We start from the raw sequence: 18,838 nt of genomic DNA on the forward strand, positions 1-18,838 counted from the left end.
CCTTGCTGGACATGTCGTCTTTCAACACGCCGACGGCTAATCTCGGTGCCGTCGCCGGACAACGACAAGACGCCCCCACGGTAATCGTCGTACACTTGACGTGTCTCCACGTCATCTCCCACTTGGCTCCAGCCAATGTTGGGATCGAACGAGAACACGCTCAACACGCTAACTCCAATTAGCTTCGCCGGCTGCTCACACGCTTGCGTCACGCCCTGCGAGCACAACCACGTCTTTGCCTTCGTCGCGGACACCCTGGAGTACACCCCAGGGTATCCCGCGGATGCGCATCCGACCCCCCACGACACGACGCCAACCTGCCGTAAGTCGGACGCGCGCACGAGCGGCCCGCCGCTGTCGCCTTGGCACGAGTCTTTCCCCATCTCACCCGCGCACAACATCGACTCGGGAACAATATCTGATCCGTAGTTTGTCTGACAGTCCGAGGTCGACACCGCGGGGACGGTGACCTCCAGAAGGACACTCGACGGGTCCCCACCGGATTCGGTTGTCCCCCAGCCCATCGCGATCAAATTTTCGCCAGCGCTCGCGCCCTCGCCGACGTCGGTCGTGTCGAAGTCAAGAACGACGGGATCATACCTCGAGTTACTCTTCAACGTCACGACCGCGAAGTCCCAATTCGTGGTATCAGCATCGTAGTCGGGATGGTTCACGGCGTAATCGATCTCGAGGACATCTGTGATCGAGGGATCGTACACAGAAGAGTCGTGCCAGTTTATGTAGGCAACGGTCGCCCAATTATCGGTGAACATGCAGTGCGCGGCGGTCAGCACCTTGTTCGGGGCGACCAACGACCCGCCGCACCCGTTAAACCCAACCATCCACTCGTACGTGTGCGGGTTAACCTCGGTGCCGCCGACGATCCGCGTGCTCATCGTCGGGGTCGATTTAACAGCCGTGGCGTCGGTCTCGCCGTCCACGACCTGCGTGATGTTCGCTTCTCTGAGATACTCGATCGCCACGATCGAGCCGTCGTCGGATAAAGACGTGGTGAAGAAAGTCGACGCGTTCGCGGACGCGGGAACCATATCCGCGATCTCTTCGCGGCCGACAGTTCTCCACTCCGACTTCGAATCGCAACTGGAGTCGCAGAACGTGTCCTCGCCGTAAATGTCGCCTCCCTGAGGACTCGTCGAGCCAAAGGGACACGGCACGCACGCGTGATCGAGGACGTAATGATCCGCGGCACACGAGCACGAAGTGTTGCCCAGATGCGGATCGTCCCCCGGGGCCCTCGTTGACGTCTCGGGACACGGCACGCACGCGTGATCGAGGACGTAATGATCCGCGGCACACGAGCACGAAGTGTCGCCCTGATGCGGATCGTCTCCTGGGGGCCTCGATGACGTCCCGTTACACGGTACGCACGCGTGATCGAGAACGTGATGATCCGCGGGACATCCGCACGAAGTGTTAGGTCCGCTCCAGTCGTCCCCGGGAGGGTTCACCGCGCCGACCGGGCACGCCGCGCACGCGTTGTCCTGGACGTGGAAATCTTCTGGACACGGCGGGGGCGGCCACGTCCTGGACGAGTTGTATCCGCAGGAGCGAACGAACGCCGTGGGGTAGTTGCCGGTCCCGACCGAGAGAAGCCCGTGCCTGCGTTCCGGAGCTGGAAACAGATTCCTCTCGCCTTGCGCGTTCACTAAGAATCCGTCCCGGTACTGATCCCCGAGCGCGTAAAACGCCGCGACGCACCCCGGGTCCGTGTTATCGAACTGCACGTTTCCGTACATCCGCCCTCCGCTGGTCGCGGCCTGGCCGCTGAAACGGCTGCCGTCCATCGCGAGCTTAGCGCTGACGTTCTTGTCGTAAGGGTCGTTGTCTGGATCTTCGTCGCATCGAAACGCCGCCCAGTCCGCCGCGGACGCGATTCCGGTCCCGGCGGTCGGCGAGCTCACCCCCCAATCAGCGAACGTGTCGTACCCGTCGATCGTCTTATTCGTCGCGCCGCTCTCGCACGAAGGGTGTATCCACGGCCCGCCTTCGACGTCCGACGTCTTATCCAGCGCGAACGCCTTGAACGCGATCGCGCGACCAACCCCTTTCACGACGAGAGGCTCGGACACGTTCATCGCCGCGCACGTCGTCGTCACCACGCACGGCCGCGACGACGCCAAGTCGTGTTGGATCCCAAACTGGTCAAACTCGTGCATGCCGTCGCACGTCGCGTCGTTTCCGAACGATACGAACCGCGCGCCTGGGATTTTCGCCGCGACGCGTTCGCACGTCGCCGCCGTGGACGCGTCCGGGTGGCACAACGCGACGCCGCCGTCGACGCCGAGCAGCTCGGTCGCGGCGACGACGGCGTGCTCGGGCAGCCCGGTGTACCACGCCGCATCGAGCGCGTTCAGCGCGGTCGCGTTCGTCTCCACGCACACGCCCGCGCCGATGAACGAAGGGCCTTCGCGGAAGAACACCTGAAACGTCCAGTCCCCGGGCGTCAACTTCGAGTCCGGCGCGGTGCCCCAGTGAAAGTTGATGATTCCGCCGTTGTAGCACCCGCCGAAACACTTCTTGGATCCAGACGCGTCCGGATACCTCGGGTGTTGCGAGATCCCGACGGTGTCGCCGCCGGGCGCCACGCAACCGGCCTTCGTGCACGTGTTGAGCGTGTTCGCGTCCGCGATTTCGTTCCCGTTCGCGTCGTACAACCTCCCCATCGCGATGATATGCTGACTGCTCCCCGTCCCGCACCCGCCGGTCGCGTTCCAGTCCATCCCGGCGCAGAACGCCTCCACGACGAATCGAACGTGGTCGCCGCCGTCGCCGGTTTGCAGCGCCGCGCTCGCGTTCGCGAACGCGCCGCCGCGCGGGATCCTTCGAATCACGAACTCGTCCCCCGGCTGCGGCCGGAACGAGTACGCCCAATTCCGCGCGTACGTCGTGTGATTCGTCATCGCGTCCTCGGCCTCGCCCACGTCGACCGCGAACGGGTTCGTCGCCCCGGGAAAGTCCGCCGTGGGGTCCGTCTGCGACAGGAGCAGCGTCCACCCGCCGCCGTCGAAGCGTTGGTCGCATCCGACCTTCACGAGGGGTCTCGCGCCCCACCACGTCCCTCTCGGGTCGATCGTCGCGGTCGCCGCGTCGTCGTACCCGCGATCGCGGTACGTCTTGCACGAGTACGCCCCCGGCGTCGCGGGCGGCGGCGGCGGAGGTTCGTACGGCGGCCTTCCGCCGAAGCCCCAGCGCGCGAGCTCGAGCTCGGACGCCTCGTCGCACTCGCCGGGCACGAGCGGAGGCTTCGGCTCCGCCCACGGCGCGTCGTCGTCCCATCGCGCCGTGCTCAGGTCCGCGGCGCGCGCCGGCGTCGAAGACGCGGCGAGGAAGAGGACGAGCGCGAGGAGACGCGCGCGCGTTCGCCGCGTCGTCGTCGCGGACGCCATCGCGAGCTTGAAAAAAAGAAGCGCCCTTCGCGACAAAGCGCCCCGGCGGCGCGGGTTCTCTCGAGCCGCCCGCGACGCGCGGCGCGGCAGAGAGGCGCTTCGCCGCGAAGAACGCGAGACGCGCCGCGCGGGTCTCGTCGGCCGCGCGGAGCGACGAGACCTCGGGACGACCGCGCGACGATCGAGTGCGTCGCGTGCTTAGCAAGGGAGAGAGGCAAACGGGCCGCGGCTCCTCTGAAGCACTCCTTGAAGCGACCACGAAACGACGGACCGGTCAACGCAGGTCTACGTGGCACGTTCGTGGGCTCGATTTTACCTTTCAAAATTTCGCCCTGACCGTGACTCTCGTTGAATTTTATTTTTGCACGCGCACGTGCCGATTTCGTTTCGCACGCGTCGACGCTCTCTCTCGTCGTCTCCCTCTCCCTCGTCTTCCCTCCTCGACCGCCTCTCGTCCATCACCTCAGCGGAACTTGATCGACACGAGCGGGACGTCGATGTCCTCGCCCTCCTCGTCCTCGCACGCGACGACGATGTCGAAGTGCGACCGCTTCTCCGGCACCTCCAGCTTCGCCACCGTCCGCACGAGGTCGCTCACCTTTTGATCCATGCGCTCTCTGTGCTTGGGGAAGATGTTGTTGTAAATCAGCGACTGCCCGCACGACACGGAGTACGCCGTGAGCTCCTTCGCGGCGAACCAGTCCAGAAGCTCCTTCACCGTGAAGTCGCCCTCTAACACCCAGCGATCCCACAGCGTCCACTTCAGGTCTTTGAACGCGAAAGACTTGGGCGCGATGGGCTCCGCCATCGCGAACAGCGGCAGCGCCAAGTTGGCGAACGTGTTCCGGTACGCCTCCATCTTCGCGCCGTTGAGCGCCTTGTACAGCTCGAGACACACCAACCCGGTCGCCATCGCCGTCGTCGTCGCGATCGCGGGGATGATCCGCCCGGCGATGAACTTCGCCTTGAGCTTGTCCACCTCCGGGATGTCGTAGTTCCTCGCGCGCATGTTGCTCAGACCCGCGATGGCGTCCATGTGGAAGTTGGAGTCGTCGTCCTTCTCGAACTCGATCACCTCGAGACGGTAGTCCGCCGTGAACGTCGCGCGCACGGCGTCAAGCTTCTCGAGGAGGTCGTTGATCGTGGCCTCGTCGTCCATGTCCGAGCCCGAAACCGCCGCGGTCGCCTTCGGGTCCGTCTCGATCTTGACCCCGGTCTTGGGCTCGAACGGCGCGACGGGCACCGCGTCCACGGCGGCGGCGAACGCCGCGTCGTCCGTGACCCACTCCGGTCTCGTCACGCCGTGCACCTCCGCTTTCAGGTTCGCCATCGCGCGCATCAAGACCAGGTTCGAGGCGTCCGACGTCGAGAACGTGAGCGCGTGAGGGAACCGCTTCGGGGCGGACCAGAACGCGTTCCCCGTGGACGTGACGCAGTCCTGGGGAAACGTGTACACGAGCTGCGCGATCTTGTCGTGGAAGACCTCTTGGAACCGAAGTCTGGCCCACCGCACGCATTCCTCGTACGTCGAGCACCGCGAGCCGAGGAGGCACTCCGCGGCTTTCTCGACGTTCTCCCGCGCGGACGCGTCCCCGGCCGCTCGCGCGGCGGCGGCGTACTCCTCCGGCTTGGCGAGGTACGCGTTCGCCTCCGCGGGGGACTTTTCAAACGCGCCTTCGAATTCGCTCCGCGCCCACGTCAGGCAGTGATCGATGTTGTGCGGGAACGAATGCAGCGTGCACATCGGCGCGGACTTCTCCGGGGGATCGCGCGACGCGCCGTAATTCTCCGTGAGTCCGGGGATCACCATCTGCGTGTTGCACTTCGTCCCGAGCGTCCCGGACTCGAGAAGCGGCTTTCCAAAGTACACGCACCGCGAGTCGACGTACAGACGCGCGTTGACGTTATCGAGCGCGTTCACGACGACGTCCAGACCGGACCAAAACGCGTCGTCGAACACGTCCTCGGTGTCCGGGGAGACGCGATTTTGCAGCGGGACGACGTTGAGCTTCGCGTTGATCGCCTTGGCCGCGTTGGCCGCGCAGTCGCTCTTCGCCTGGCCGATGTTCCAGTCGCGGAACAGAAACTGCCGCGAGAGGTTCGACTTTTCGATGACGTCGTCGTCCGTGACCGTGACTTTCCCTTCTTCGCCGCAGCAGAGCCCCATGAGCGCGAAGTTCTTGATGAACTCGCACCCGAGCGCGCCCGCGCCGACGAGGAAGATCTTCTGTTTCTCGATCTTCCGCTGAAGCGTGCGGCCGAAGCACGCGATTTGCGCGTCGTACCTGCTCCCTTCCGGGGCCACCTCCTCCGCCGTGAGCGTCTCGATCGGCGGCAGCGACTCCACGGAGTCGAAGTAGAACCACTGAAACAGCGGGTGAAACTTCCCCGTGCACGCCTTCACCACCTCCTGGCCGATGACGCCGCCGAACATCGCGCACATCGGCGAGACGCACCCGCGCGACGTCTTCGCGAGGAGCGTCAGCACGCCGTCCGGGTCCACGTCATCCAGCTTCGCGCCCGCGGGCGCGGCCGCGTTGAGCTCGTTCGCGACGGCGACGACCGCGGCGGCGTCCGCGTCGTCCCCGGGCTTCGGGAGCTCGCCGCCGTTCGACGCGGCGAACTTTTCGAGCGCGGCGAACCCGAGGTGCAACGCGGGCGACCGCTCGAGTTTGGAAAAGTCGGACAAGAGGAACTCCCCGGGGTCCGCCATCGCGTCCTTCAGCGTCTTGAACTTCAGCGTCTTCGTCTCCTTCACCTGCGTCGCGATCCCGCCGCCGGTGTACGCGCCGTACGACGTCGTGTCCTCTTCGAGCTGGAACGAGTGCGCCTTGACGTTTTTTATTTTCCGCGGCTTTCCGTCGTTGAGTTCGGTCATCCCTCTCACCTCCGTGAAGATCACGGACTGCCCGTCCTGGAGCTCGACGCGGTCGTCGTCCACGCACGTCACCATCGGCGTCGCCTCGTTGCTCACGCTCGCTACGATGCACGTGTGCGGCTCCTCGCCGTCCGTGTCCGCGACGTGAAACGCCGGGCCGAAGTCGCAGAAGAGCGATCCGAAGACGCCTCGAACGTCGCCGCGAACGAACGCGATCCCGTTGTCGTGGCAGAAGGCGTCGATCGCGGTCGCCCTCTCGAGCGGAACGTCCGTGCAGACGACCACCTGATGCTTCGCGCAGAGCGCGTCGGAGATCTCGTCCGCGACGACGGTGACCGCGACCGCGGGGTTGAGCTCCTGGAGCCTCCCCGCGCACGCGGTCGCGCGGTTCGCGCCGACGTCCGCCTCGGCGAGGTAAAACTGCGCGCTCAGATCTGAGAGCTCGCACGCGGTGGTGTCCTGGAGCGTGACCGCTTTCACGCCGGCGAGGATGACGTTCTTCGCGATCTCCGCGCCGAGGCCTCTCATGCCGCAGATCAGCACGCTCGCGCCCGCGAGACGTCGCATGGACTCGCGGCCGTAGACGGCGAGCTGCCGGGAGTGGAGATCCTCGTCGATCTCGCCCGCCGCCGTCATCGTGTCCACGCGCTGCTTCTTGGCGGTGGGTTCGGGGGACTTCTCGTGAGCTCTCTTCGTGGGCGCAGTTGTCATCAACGTTCGTTACGTCTGCGATGCCTGGTCGGGGGACGAGGCCTCGTGCGCGCGCGGCGAAAGTGCGTCGGACGACCGATACGACGCGACGTTCCAGTCATCAAATATTCGAAACTCAAAAGTCGCGTTTCATCCCGCTGCTGCGAGCTACCGCGCAGTTCTCGCATCGCGCGCGACGACGGCGACGATGGCGACGACGGCGACGATGGCGACGCGCGTCGCCTCCGCGCGGTGCCACCGCGCGTTCGCGCGCCGCGTCCTCGCGTCGCACGTCCCGCGACGCGTCCGCGTGTTTCGAGCGCGTCGCGACGACGACGACGACGACGACGCCGACGACGCGTCCGACGAGAAGACGCGAACGTCCGTCGACACCGAGCTCTCGAACCGATGGATCGACTTAGACCCGGCGGGGTACTTCCTCGTGAAGGTGGACCACGCGACGCGAACGATCGAGGCGGCGCACTTCGAGAACGCGATCGACGACGCCGGCAGGGCGTGCGACCCGGTCACGGGCGAGGTCATCCCGTGCGACGGGTCCTACCGGAAGCCGGCGGCGTCGGCGACGTTCGCGGGGCGCACCGCGAAGGAGATCAGCGTGAAGATATTAGAGACGGAGGAGGGCGAAGGGCTGTGCACGATGCTCGTGCACGCGAACTACCTGGGGAGGGAGTTCCAGCGCGCGGAGGCGTGCCTGAGGGAAGGGACGGAGTACGTGCAAGACTGACGGCGGCGACGGCGGCGACGGCGCGTCCGCGGAATAGATGGAGCGTTCTCGCCGCTTGAAAAACGCACGCCGCTACGTAGCCTCGCGCCGCCCACCCCCGCGCGCGACAGACACCTCGAACCCCCGCGCGTCACAAGAAGTAGTCCGGACACCTCACCGGTCCGTCCCCGGTCTTTTGCGCCTCCCCCCGCCGCGGCGCCGGGTCAAACTGCAAAAACTCGCTCGTCATGTCGTCGCTCACCTCCATGATCGACGCCTGGTTCCCGCACCGGTAGCAGTAATTCGGCGCGGAGAAGATCGTCACCAAGCTCTGATCGTGGTGCCACAGGTACCCCTCCATGACGAGCTGGTGCGCGCGCGCGATCATCTTCAGCCCGTTGGCGTGGTTAAACTGCTCGCTGATGTCTTGCCCGAACGTGTACCCCGCGCCTCTCGGGGACATCCCCCACCCCGTGCGATCGTCCGGATCGGACCACACTAAATCGCACACCGGCCCCTCGTGCGGGACCTCCTGGAACCGGTCGATCTTCCGGACGTCCTCGAGGGAGTCGATCGACGGGGACAGCCCGCCGTGCGGACAGAAGATCTGGTTCTCGATCACCGCGGTGAGGGGCATGTAGTCGAACAGATCCGTGAACGCCTTCCAGATCCCGGCGTGGCCGTACTTCCGCATGCACTCGTCGTAGAACCCGTACACTTGCGTGATCTGCCGCGACTCGTGGTTCCCGCGGATGATCGTCACGCGGTCCGGGTACCTCACCTTCAGCGCGACGACGAGCGTCACGGTCTCGACGCTGTAGTACCCGCGATCGACGTAGTCTCCCAAGAAGAGATAGTTCGTATCCGGAGCGTACCCGCCCATCTTAAACATCTCGAGCAGGTCGTGGAACTGCCCGTGGATGTCTCCGACGACCGTCACCGGCGCTCGCACCGCGTGGACGTTGCTCTCCTCCGTGAGCAGCGTCTTCGCGCGCTCGCACAGGGAGAGGACGTCCTTCTCGGGGAGAAACTCGTGCTCGAGGAGCGTCGCGACCATCGCGTCGTAGGTCGGGAACTCCTCCCCGTCGAGGCGTCCCATGACGACCGACGAGCGCGCTCGTTCGCGAGAGACGCGTGCGCGCGAAGGAAGGGGGGAGGAGGAGGAGCGCGGGCGAGTTGACCGCGAGAGCGCGCGGCTCGCGCGTCTGTGACCGGGCGCGCGGATCGGAGGCGGCGTTCAAAAGCCGCGCCCCATAACCAATCGACAAGGTGCGCTGATGCGATAATTCGATTCAGACTAAAAAGCCATAGAGTACGTGTACAGTACGCAAATTTTCGTATTGAATCTTTTTGCTGGGAACCCGAGCGAAGCCGCAGCCGCGCGGCGCGGATCGGTTCCGAGAAATCACGCCCTCCCCCGCGCTCTCCCTCCCTCGCGCTCTCAGTTCCCGAGGCGCGAGCTCGAAGTTTGACGCGATGCCGCCGAAGAAGCCGGGCGCGGGGCTCGCGAGCGCGAAGAAGCGCCCGCACGAGGCGCCGACCAAGGGCAGGAGGGCGTTCGCGGGGACGAGACAAAAGGTGCCTCGCGCGGGAGGCGCCGCCGCGGATCGATTCGCCGCCGCCAAATCCGCGGGCGGGTCCGTCCGCGGGGACGGACGCGACGGCGACGACGCGGACGGGGACGACATGATGGACGGCGCGCTCGACGTGGACGACGACGGCGCGCGCGGGCGCAAGGACGAGGACGACTCCGGGGACGACTCCGACGACGAGGTCAAGGAGACCGCGGACGAGAAGCGACTGCGACTCGCGAAATCGTACCTCGAGAAGCTGCGCGCGGAGGAGGAAGAAGCCGGAGGAGACGACTCCGAGGACGACGACGACGACGCCGACGCGAGGAACTTGGACTCGCACGATCGACTCTCGAACCGCCTGAAGAACGAGGCGATGCAGAGCTACGGGAGGGTCCGTCGCGAGGTGGCGAGAAGACTCGTCCACGACGCGGACGACGACGACGCCGATGACGACCGTCGCGGCGCGACGTGGCGCGGACACAAGCGCGCCGTCACGGGCGTGGCCTTGACCGAAGACGACGCGACCGCGTTCTCCGTCTCCAAGGACGGCGCGCTCGTGAGGTGGGACGTCGAGACCGGGAACAAGGACGCGTTCCCGCGAGCGCCGCCGGTGACGCTCGGAATCGACGGCGGCGGCGGCGGCCCTCAGGTGCGTTCTATACACTGGTTCCCATACGACCCCGTTCGCGTGGTGAACGCCGATCCTTAAGGACTTTGCCCGGCGTCTCTCTCCGCCCACCCCTCGCTTTCAATCCCCGCCCTCGACGCCTTTCAACTCCAACTGACGCCTTTCAACTCCACCCCGACGTCGCTTTGTATGGAACGGCCCTCAGTCCCCCCCCCGCTGCGGCGCGCACACGCTCCTGTGCGTCGCCGCGAGCTCGGAGCGGAACCTCGTGTGCGCCGCGGGGACGGACAAGCGCGTGCACGTGTGGGACACGCGGTCGATGAAGCACGTGCAGGCGTTCGCGTCGCACCGCGGGTCGGTCACGAGCCTCGCGATTCGCCAAGGCACGGGGCAGCTCTTCAGCGCGAGCGCGGATAAGACCCTGAAAGTGTGGTCGTTAGACGACATGGCGTACGTGGACACGCTGTTCGGGCATCAGTCCGACGTCGTGGCCGTGCACTCGCAGAGACGCGAACGCGTCGTCACCGTGGGGAGGGACCGGACGTGTCGGTTTTGGAAAGTCGCGGAGGATTCGCAGCTCATCTTCCGCCCGTCCCCCGGGGACGGGCACCTGGAGTCGTGCGCGTTCACGTCCCCGGACACGTGGATCACCGGGTCGGACGACGGCACGGTGTCGCTGTGGAGCACGACGAAGAAGCGCGCGGTGATGAGCTGGAGGGGCGTGCACGGGTTCGGCGGCGGCGTCGACGGAGAGGGCGAGCACGGCGTCGAGGGTCCGAAATTTTTCACGGAGGAGGAAACCGCCGCCGCCGCCAAGGCGCGCGCGGACGCGCAGTCCCTGTGCGGCGTCTCGTCGCTCACCGCGAACGCGCCTAGCGGCGTGAGCAACGCGGGAAGGTGGGTGAACGCCGTCGCCGTGGGAAAGGGCACGGACGTCTGCGCGAGCGGCGCGGGAGACGGCGCGATTCGTCTGTGGCGCGTCTGCGACGATCCGGGGCGCCAGCTCGTGCCTCTGTGGTGCCTGCCCGCGCGCGGGTTCGTGAACTCGCTCGCGATCGCGTCGAGCGGGAGGTTCGTGCTCGCGGGGATGGGGCAGGAGCCGCGGGGGGGGCGGTGGGCCAGGGACGCGGGCGCGAAGAACGGGCTGCTGCTGCATCGGTTGAAGCTCGAGGACTGACGACGAGAAGGGAACGAGCGAGCGAGCGACAAGTTGAGCAAATTAAAAGAATCTTTTTAGTCTACCGAACCGCGTCGCATCACGACCGCGTCGCCGCGTCGTCCTTCTCCGCGTCCGCGACCCTCTGCGCCGCCTGCTCGAGGAGCACGGACCCAAACCTCAGCGCCGCGGCCTGCGCCCCCGGGGCGAGCTCCGGGGCCATCGCGAAGAGCTCCCGAAGCGTCTCTCCGTCGATCGGCGGTCGCGGAAGCCCTGGGTTCGGCACCTCCCCGAGCACGGGCACCTCCACCCACGCCGCGCCGCTCGCGCCTTCGCCACCCGTACCGCCCGGACCCCCCGGCGCGAGCCCGGAGATGAGCTCCCTGAGCTCCTCCGCGACGCGGAGCGTCTCCAGATCCTCCTCCGTCTGCCTCGTCGCCGCGGCGACGGGCGCGAAAAACTCGAGCGCCGTCGGCAGCGGCGGCCGCGCCGGTCCCATCGCCGTGAACGCCGCCTGCTGCGCGTCCGCGAGGCCGCGGAAGAGCGCCGTCGCCGGCGCCGCGGCGACGCTGGAGACAGCCTCGCTCGCGCTCGCGGCGGCGTACCGCGCCATCTCGCGGAGCATGATGTCCTGCACCGGGCCGCCCTCGGGGGCGAACGCGAGACGAAGCGCCTCCTTCGCGCCGTCCGAGAGCGCCGCCGCCTTCTTCGTCGTCAAGCGTCTCTCCGTCGTCGTCAGCGCGGTGGTCTCGTCCGCGCTCGCGATGGCCATCGCGGTCGTCGCCGTCCCGGCGCCGGTCATCGTGGAGTAGTTCCCGAACGCGTTCGCGAGCTGTTTCACGCGCTTGACGCTCAGGGTCGCTCTCGGACCGTCGCGGCCGTACAGAAGCTGTTCGAGCGCCGCTCGCGTGTCCGGGCTCCGGTCCGTGAGCAACCTCCGCGCGACGTACGGGTAGCACTCGTTCGCGATGCTGTAGTTTTTATCCGACGCGAGGCCGATCCCCTCGAGCACGGAGAACGACCGCAGGATGTACCCAAAGTACGACGGAATCTGGAAGATGTTCCCGTACTTCTCCTGGATGCCTTCGAGGTCGCGCGTGAGCTGCGCGACTTTGCTGTCCGCGCCGCCGCTCGCCTCCAAGAACTTCTCTCGCCGCACTTTCATGTCCTTCACGCCCTTGAGCTCTTTCCTAATCTCCTTGATCTTCTCCTCGTCCGGTAAACCGAGCTCGGCGCGGAAACCCTCCGCGCCGCCGCCTTTCGCGAGCGCGCTGAAGAGAAGCCCAATCGCGGACGCGACGCCGGCGTCCTCCATCGCCTCCCTCTTCCCGGTCGGGATGAACCCCATCGCGTCCAAGTCCGCGGGCACGCGCTCGAAGTCTTTCGACACGAGGTGCGCGATGAACTTCAACGTCGCGGTGGAGAGCTCGTCCGACACCGGGGTCACGAGCCCCCAGTCCAGGATGCACAGCTTCCCGTCCGCGGTTCGGAACAAATTCCCCGGGTGCGGGTCCGCGTGCAACACGCCGATGTCGAGCAACATCGCGAGGTACGCCGCGAGCGCGACCGCGCACAGCCTCGGGACGTCCCCTTCCTCGGACGTGTCCAGCCGCTGGCCCTCGATCCAGTCCGTGGTGAGGACTCGCCGCGTGCTCGCAACGCGCTGAACTTTCGGCGCGGTGACGACACCCGCGAGATCCGGCCTCGACTCCATCGCCGTTCGGAACCGTTCGCCGTTGTTCGCCTCTCTCTCGTAGTCGAGCTCCTCGACGAACCGCCTCCCCCACTCGTCGACGAGGCTCTCGAGGTCCGTGTTTAGTCCTTTGAACTTCCGCCACGGCTCCGCGAACGACCGGATGATCCCGACGTCCAGCGAGATGGCGACGAGCGCGCCTGGGCGTTGCACCTTCACCGCGACGGGTTTCGTCGACCCGTCCGCGTCGCGCAGCGTCCCTCGGTACACCTGCCCGAGCGACGCGGACGCGATCGGCGCGTCGCTCAGCGCGAGCGCGCGCGCGTTCGCGACGCCGAGCTCCGCTTCCAGGATCCTCCGCGCGAGCGCGTCGTCGAACGGTGGCACCGCGTCTTGCAACGTCCTGAGCTCCTTCACGTACGCCGCGGGGAGTAAGTCTTGCCGCGACGACAGCACCTGCCCGAGCTTCACGTACGTCGGCCCGAGCGCGATGAGCAGGTCGCGGAGCTGCGCCGCGCGCCTGGCGTCCACCTCGTTCTTGCGCTTCTCCTCCGGCTCGTCGCCGAGGATCTTGCGGTCGAGCCACAGGTCGAACCCGAACCCGCCAAGGAGCCGGCCGCTCCGCGCCATTCGCTTCAACGCGACGAGCGGTCGCTTCTTGAAGAACGCGACGATCGCCTTCGGGTCGTACTCCTTGAGATCGTCCGGCTCGTCCTCGCCCTCGCTCGCGGCGAGCGCGGCCCACTCGTCCATGCCCGCGTTCGCGTTCCCGGCACCCGCGAAGCCCAAGAGGCGCGGCGCGAGCGCGAGGACGACGGCTGCGGCGGCGAACTTGGCGCCGACGCCGGCGTTCGCCGCCTCCGTCGCCGCGTCCGTCGCGACGCGCACGAGCGACGGCGGCAGCGCGGCGACGAGCGCGTCCGCGGAGCTCGCGACGTTGTCCACGAGCGCGTCCGGGAGGAGGTCCACGAGCGCTCTCGACGCGGTCGACGCCGCGACCGCGGTCGCGTCCGCGGACGCGGTCGCGCTGGAGACGAGATCGTCGCGCGCGGCGGAGAGCGCGTCGAGCGCGCCGTCGACGCCGCGCCAGATTTCCGCGCTGAGCTCGAGCTCGGTGGCTTTGATCGCGCGCGCGGTCGCGGCGAGGTCCACGTCGGCGAGGTCGGGGAGAGGGCCGCCGAGCGCGCGGACGCGGACGACGCCTCCTCGCGTCGGACGTTTCGTCGACGTCACTCGCCGACGAAACGTCGACGACGACGCGACGCCGGGCGCCCGGGACGCGCTCGCGCGAGCGGCCGCGAGGCGCGACCGCGCGACGCGCGAGGTCGGACGGTGCGTCCCGACGGCCCGCGTCGCGGACGCGGCCATCGGCGCCGTCGAGGACATCGTCGCTCGCGTTCGCGCGGTGTCGTGCGCGCGCGGAATGATTGATGTCCTCTCTCCACGCTGCAGCGATCTCGTGGCTCTGCGTCGTCGCGGCGCGTCGCCGCGGCTGCGCGCCAAATGCTGACAGGAGCGCGCCGCGAGCTACGAAAAAAGCGGAGCAAAATGGTGCCGACGATCTCAATCATCAGTCATTCGTCCGACGCGCGAGGCGCGAGGCGGGGCGCGATGGCGGACAGCCTCGTCGACCTCGGGCTGCAGGATGCGCTGCGATACATCCACGTCAACCTCCTCCCGAGCGTCGTCTTGCTCGTGCGCGACGTCAGCATGCTCGCGGTCACCGCGATGACTTGCGTGCGTGGCGCCTCGCCCGAATGAATTATAAATTCATCCATCGTTCGCGCAATTCTCCTCCTCTCCGTCCTCCGCGATCTCCCTCGCGCCCTCCCTCCCGCCGCCGCTCGCTCACCGCGTCCGCCCCCGCCCCTCGTCCCGCTCTTCGTGTCGCAGACGTTCTTCGCGTTCAGCCTCTCTCGCTCGACGACGATCGGCGCCGCGGCGTGGGTCGTCGCGAGGTTCGCATGCGCGCTGTGCGCGTCGTCCGTCGTCTGGCGCGTCGTCGTCGATCCGTTCGTGTACGCGAAGACCGCGGAGTACGTCGAGGTCGGTCGATGGAAGCGTCTGCCGTCGCTCGGCGGGCACACGCCGTTCGACAGGAACACGCCGCGCGAGGACCCCGTGGCGCGACGGCGGCGGGCGCTCGGGCTCGGGCGCGGGACCCCGGGCGCGGCGGGGACGCCCGGGGTCGGAAGCGGCGCGAGCGGCGCGAGCGGCGGCGGCGGCGGAGGAGGAGGAGGAGGAGGAGGAGGACGCGCGTCCGCGGGCGCGCCTCGGGACGCGACGACGTCGACGCCGCGGCGGTCGCTGTTCGGTCGATCCCCGCGCGCGCCGGAGTTTTCCGCGCACGTCTCGTCCGGGCTGAAGCTCGCGTCGAGTCCCCGCGGCGCTAGAGGGATGACGCTCGGCGACTTGCGAGACGGCGTCGTCGTCGCGATCGAACTCCGCGGCGTCGCCGCCGGCGGCGGCGACGGATGGAGCGAGGGTTTCCTCCGCGTGCACGCGCACAAGACGTACGAGACCGCGGCCGCGTTCGGGGCGCTGAACTGGGGCGGGCATCAGATCACGTCCGCGTCGAGGGCGTCCGTGGAGTCGCTGTGCCGCGGCGAGAGGCTCGCGCGGACGCCGGGGGCGCGCGGGAACGGGAGCGTCGTCGGAGGAGGGGAGGACGACGACGACGACGGCGGCGGCGGCGGCGGCGCGCAGAGAGCGCGGACGTCCATGGAGGCGCACTCCAGGGAGGTGTCGAGGTTCTTGTTCAAGGCGCACCTGTTCGGGAGCGGGCGGGACGTGACCCTGCGAAGCGAGAGCACCGGGACGCTCGTGACGACGTTCACGCTGGGCGTGAGGTTCGAACGACGCAGAGTCGTCGCGTGGCATCGCACGCGGTCGAGCAAGCTCCTCACCGCGGCGGTGAGCGCGTTTACTCCTCCGGAAGGCGGCGCGTGGGAGGAGTTCTCGCTGCGGCCGGCGGCGAGGACGCCGCTCGGGTTGAGGCTGTGCGACCTCGCGGAGGCGACGGACGCGGACGAGTTCGTGATGTGCCGCCCGCGGGACGGGACGTATTGGGGGTACAACCTCGGCGGGGACGACATGATCGCGTTCACGCGGGATCTGAAACGCGCGTCGTTGTTCCGCGTGCACCGCGCGTTCCCAGGGGACGAAGATAGCCATTCGGACTGACGCGCGCACGGAGAGGGAGAGTGTATGGTAGAACGCGACGTTCAAGCGCGAGGGACTCTCTACATCGTTCCTGCTCCTCCGTTCGCGCCTCTGTTCGCGCCGCCGCCGCCCCCGAGCTTTATCCCGCGCGCCGCCGCGACGATCTTGACGATATCCTCGTCCACGGCGTCACCGTCGCGCGTGGACATCACGTACGCGTCCCTCGCCGCGGCGCAGCACGTCGCGAAGCACCGAAGTTTCTTCGCGTCCGGGACGTCGTCCAGCGACAGCGCGGCGATGACGTTCACGAAGTAGTCCAAATCCGCGGCGAGCTGCGCCGCGCCGAGGTCGGTCAACGCGGAGATCCCTCTCACCTCCGTCAGCAGCAGCGACGCGGCCGCGGCCGCGACTTTCGCCATCCACTCCCCGGCGTCGAGCTCGGGGACGTCGTCCGCGCCGCCGGGACCGGCCGCGCCCGCGACCGCGCCCGCGCCCGCCTTCGTCGGCGTCCCCGGGGGTTCGTTCCCTCGGTCCTCCGCGTCGCCGCCGGTCGACGCGCTCTCCGTCGCCGCGGCGAGACGCTTCGCGTTCCTCTCCTCCTCCCTCGCCTCCACGATCGCGTCGAGCGTCGTCGGCAGCGACAGGAGGTACTCCCCCGCGTTCGTCATGTACTCCTGCGGATACGCGGAAAACGTCGGAAGGTTTAACCCGCCGGACGCCCTCGTCTCGCCCCACTCCGCGCGGCCGCGCATCCCGCGAAGCTCGTTCCTCACCTTCGACGCGAGGACGTCGAGGACGAACTGGTTCGCCGCGTCCTCGAGCGCGCTCGCGCGCGCGAGCCCGAGCGGCAGCGGCTTGAACCGCGCGTCCGACGCGACGCGTTCGAGCAGGTTTCGAAGCTCCGCCGCGCGCGCCGGGTTGGAGGCGACGGCGCAAAACGCGGGGGTGAGATCGTCCGCCGACTTGGCCGCGACGGGCGCGGCCGCGGGCGGCGCCTCGCCCTTCCCCGTCCCCTTCCCCGACGCGGGCCCGGGCGCCGCGAGCGGGAGCGCGTCGCGCGTCGCGATCGCGAGCTCACGCGCGGACTCGAGCAACTCGTCCGCGAGCGCCGTCGCGCGCGTCGCCGCCGCCGCCGCGACGGTGGCGAGCTCGAGCGACGAGATCACGCTCTCCTCCCCCGGCGCCGCCTTGAACGCCTCCCGCCCCGCGCCCGCGTCGAAGACGTCGCCGCCGCCGGTCCCGGGGCTGCCCCCCGCCCCGGGGCTCGCTCCCCCGTTCCCGCCGCCGGCGGCGCGGTCGTTCAGTTTCTTCTCCAAGGCGTCGTCTCGAGGTAACCCGGTCGCTCGTCGCAGCTTCCTCAGCGCGCGCATCATCCCGGTGAGATGCCGCGCGAGCCCGGCGTCGACGGCGGTCAACAGCGCGGGGAACGACGCCCCCGCGGTGAGCGCGATGCACCTGATCCTCGGCTCCGCGAGCGCCTCCATCGCCGCGGCCGTGGACGCCTTGAACGCCGCGACGACGGCGTCGATGTCGTCGCTCTCCGGCGTCGCCCGCGCGGCGTCGACGGCGTCGGCGATCGTCTTCGTCTCGAGCTCGCCGTACCGCGCGTGCACCGCGTCGAACGGCGCGAGCGACGCGATCAGGGCCGCGCCGCTGGCCTCGACGCCGGAGACGTCCGCGAGGAGCGTCGCGCAGCGCGCGAAGCCCTCCCCCGCGGCGGCGTGCGCGGCGATGAACGTCTCGAGTTTATTCGACGACATCCGCAGCGCGAACGCTTTGTTCACGCGCCGGCTCAGCGCGATCCACGCGGAGCTCACGAGCGCGCCGTGCTCTTTCGGGAACGCGGTCCGCGTCCACTGCAGCTCGCGTTGGAGGCGGTCGTGAAGCTTGCGCGCGTAGCCGGGGAGCCACTCGACGAAGCGTCGCACGTCCGCGGCGGAGGGCGGCGTCGCGCGCGATTCGTCCTCCACGCCGTCCGCGTGAAACGCGTTCCACTCGCGCAGCATCGGCGCCACCACCCTCGTCTCCGCGTACGTCGCGGTGAGCGCGTTCAGGCGACCGGTGATCTTGAGCACGTCCCTGATCTCCTCCGCTTTGATCGCGTCCGACGCGGTCAGCGCCTTGACGAGCTCCGGTTTCAAAATCTGCTCCAGACGTCGCTCCAACGCGTCCACCTTCTCCGGCGCGTCTTGAAACTCCGGGACGCCGCCGACGACTTTAAGCGCGCGACGCATGGACGCGAGCACGTCCGCCATCGACCGCACGTTCCCCGCCGCGAAGACGTCCTCCACGGACGCCATCAGCTCGGCGAGCCCCGCGGCTTCTCGCAGCGTGTCCCTCGCCGCCTCCATGCGGCCCTTCACCGCGTCCACGCGCGTCAGCCTGCGCACGCTCTCGCGCGAGCTCCCCTCCGCGTCGTTCAGGCGCTTCAGGATGCCCTGCACGCGCGTCTGGAGCGCTTTCGTGTCGTGCTCCACGCGGTCGATCTCCGCGACCGCGCGAGGGATCCGGTTCAGCCCCGCGTTCGACTGCTCCTCGAGCGCGAGAGAGATGTCCTCCGCCGCGAGCTGGAGCTTCATCTCGACTTCCGCGAGGAACTTCTCCACGCTCTCGTCGTCCGGGCACCTGCGTCGTGGGAATCGCGGGGGGGGGGGGTGAGAGGGTGAGATCGCGACGACGCGCGAAGGCGCGCGGGGCGGGGGCGGGAGGAGGAGGAGAAAGACGAGGACGAGGAGGAGGGGAGAAATTCATCCGCGCGCGCGCTGCCGAGACGAGACGCACCCCGCGCACGCGGCGTTCACCCACGGCTTGACGTCGAACGACGGGTCGTCGAAGTCTGCCATGGAGATGGACATGACGGACGCGCGAAGGGACTCGCCGCTCCCTTCCTCTCGCGCGGAGACGCCCTTCCCTTCCTCCGGGCGCT

General features: G+C 68.2%; 8 protein-coding genes across 8 annotated transcripts in view; 3 read left to right on the top strand and 5 right to left on the bottom strand.

Moving 5' to 3' along the window:
- MICPUCDRAFT_46264 (uncharacterized protein) overlaps positions 1-3,407 on the bottom strand; it is a gene marked incomplete at its 5' end in the record, with an annotated part of 7,501 nt that extends 4,094 nt beyond the window's left edge. The window contains one exon of the mRNA XM_003055504.1: positions 123-3,407. Within this exon, the coding sequence (XP_003055550.1) occupies positions 123-3,407 (3,285 nt within the window). The remainder of the gene's footprint in view (positions 1-122) is intronic.
- A 310-nt stretch (positions 3,408-3,717) lies between these two features.
- Positions 3,718-6,921, bottom strand: MICPUCDRAFT_30909 (uncharacterized protein; the record flags this gene model as incomplete). The annotated part of the gene is made up of 1 exon (XM_003055505.1): positions 3,718-6,921. The coding sequence occupies one exon, from the start codon at positions 6,919-6,921 to the stop codon at positions 3,871-3,873; it is 3,051 nt and encodes a 1,016-aa protein (XP_003055551.1). The 3' UTR covers positions 3,718-3,870.
- A 262-nt stretch (positions 6,922-7,183) lies between these two features.
- Positions 7,184-7,720, top strand: MICPUCDRAFT_50323 (uncharacterized protein; the record flags this gene model as incomplete). The annotated part of the gene is made up of 1 exon (XM_003054969.1): positions 7,184-7,720. The coding sequence occupies one exon, from the start codon at positions 7,184-7,186 to the stop codon at positions 7,718-7,720; it is 537 nt and encodes a 178-aa protein (XP_003055015.1).
- A 130-nt stretch (positions 7,721-7,850) lies between these two features.
- Positions 7,851-8,756, bottom strand: MICPUCDRAFT_37960 (uncharacterized protein; the record flags this gene model as incomplete). Its single annotated transcript, XM_003055506.1, has 1 exon — positions 7,851-8,756. One exon carries the CDS (start codon positions 8,754-8,756, stop codon positions 7,851-7,853), a length of 906 nt encoding a protein of 301 aa, XP_003055552.1.
- Positions 8,757-9,175: 419 nt separating this feature from the next.
- On the top strand, positions 9,176-11,078 carry MICPUCDRAFT_50325 (U3 snornp-associated-like WD40 repeat-containing protein; the record flags this gene model as incomplete). Its single annotated transcript, XM_003054970.1, has 2 exons — positions 9,176-9,922; positions 10,107-11,078. 2 exons carry the CDS (start codon positions 9,176-9,178, stop codon positions 11,076-11,078), a joined length of 1,719 nt encoding a protein of 572 aa, XP_003055016.1.
- A 79-nt stretch (positions 11,079-11,157) lies between these two features.
- MICPUCDRAFT_50326 (uncharacterized protein) lies at positions 11,158-14,136 on the bottom strand (the record flags this gene model as incomplete). Its single annotated transcript, XM_003055507.1, has 1 exon — positions 11,158-14,136. One exon carries the CDS (start codon positions 14,134-14,136, stop codon positions 11,158-11,160), a length of 2,979 nt encoding a protein of 992 aa, XP_003055553.1.
- A 225-nt stretch (positions 14,137-14,361) lies between these two features.
- Positions 14,362-15,933, top strand: MICPUCDRAFT_50327 (uncharacterized protein; the record flags this gene model as incomplete). The annotated part of the gene is made up of 2 exons (XM_003054971.1): positions 14,362-14,487; positions 14,644-15,933. 2 exons carry the CDS (start codon positions 14,362-14,364, stop codon positions 15,931-15,933), a joined length of 1,416 nt encoding a protein of 471 aa, XP_003055017.1.
- Positions 15,934-15,992: 59 nt separating this feature from the next.
- On the bottom strand, positions 15,993-18,818 carry MICPUCDRAFT_30910 (uncharacterized protein; the record flags this gene model as incomplete). The annotated part of the gene is made up of 4 exons (XM_003055508.1): positions 18,694-18,818; positions 17,248-18,537; positions 16,527-17,175; positions 15,993-16,409 (listed from the first exon to the last, which is right to left on the bottom strand). The coding sequence occupies exons 1-4, from the start codon at positions 18,765-18,767 to the stop codon at positions 15,993-15,995; spliced, it is 2,430 nt and encodes an 809-aa protein (XP_003055554.1). The 5' UTR covers positions 18,768-18,818.
- Positions 18,819-18,838: the final 20 nt, after the last annotated feature.

Source organism: Micromonas pusilla (assembly GCF_000151265.4).
Source record: "Micromonas pusilla CCMP1545 genomic scaffold MICPUCscaffold_1, whole genome shotgun sequence".
Classification (NCBI taxonomy): domain Eukaryota; kingdom Viridiplantae; phylum Chlorophyta; class Mamiellophyceae; order Mamiellales; family Mamiellaceae; genus Micromonas; species Micromonas pusilla.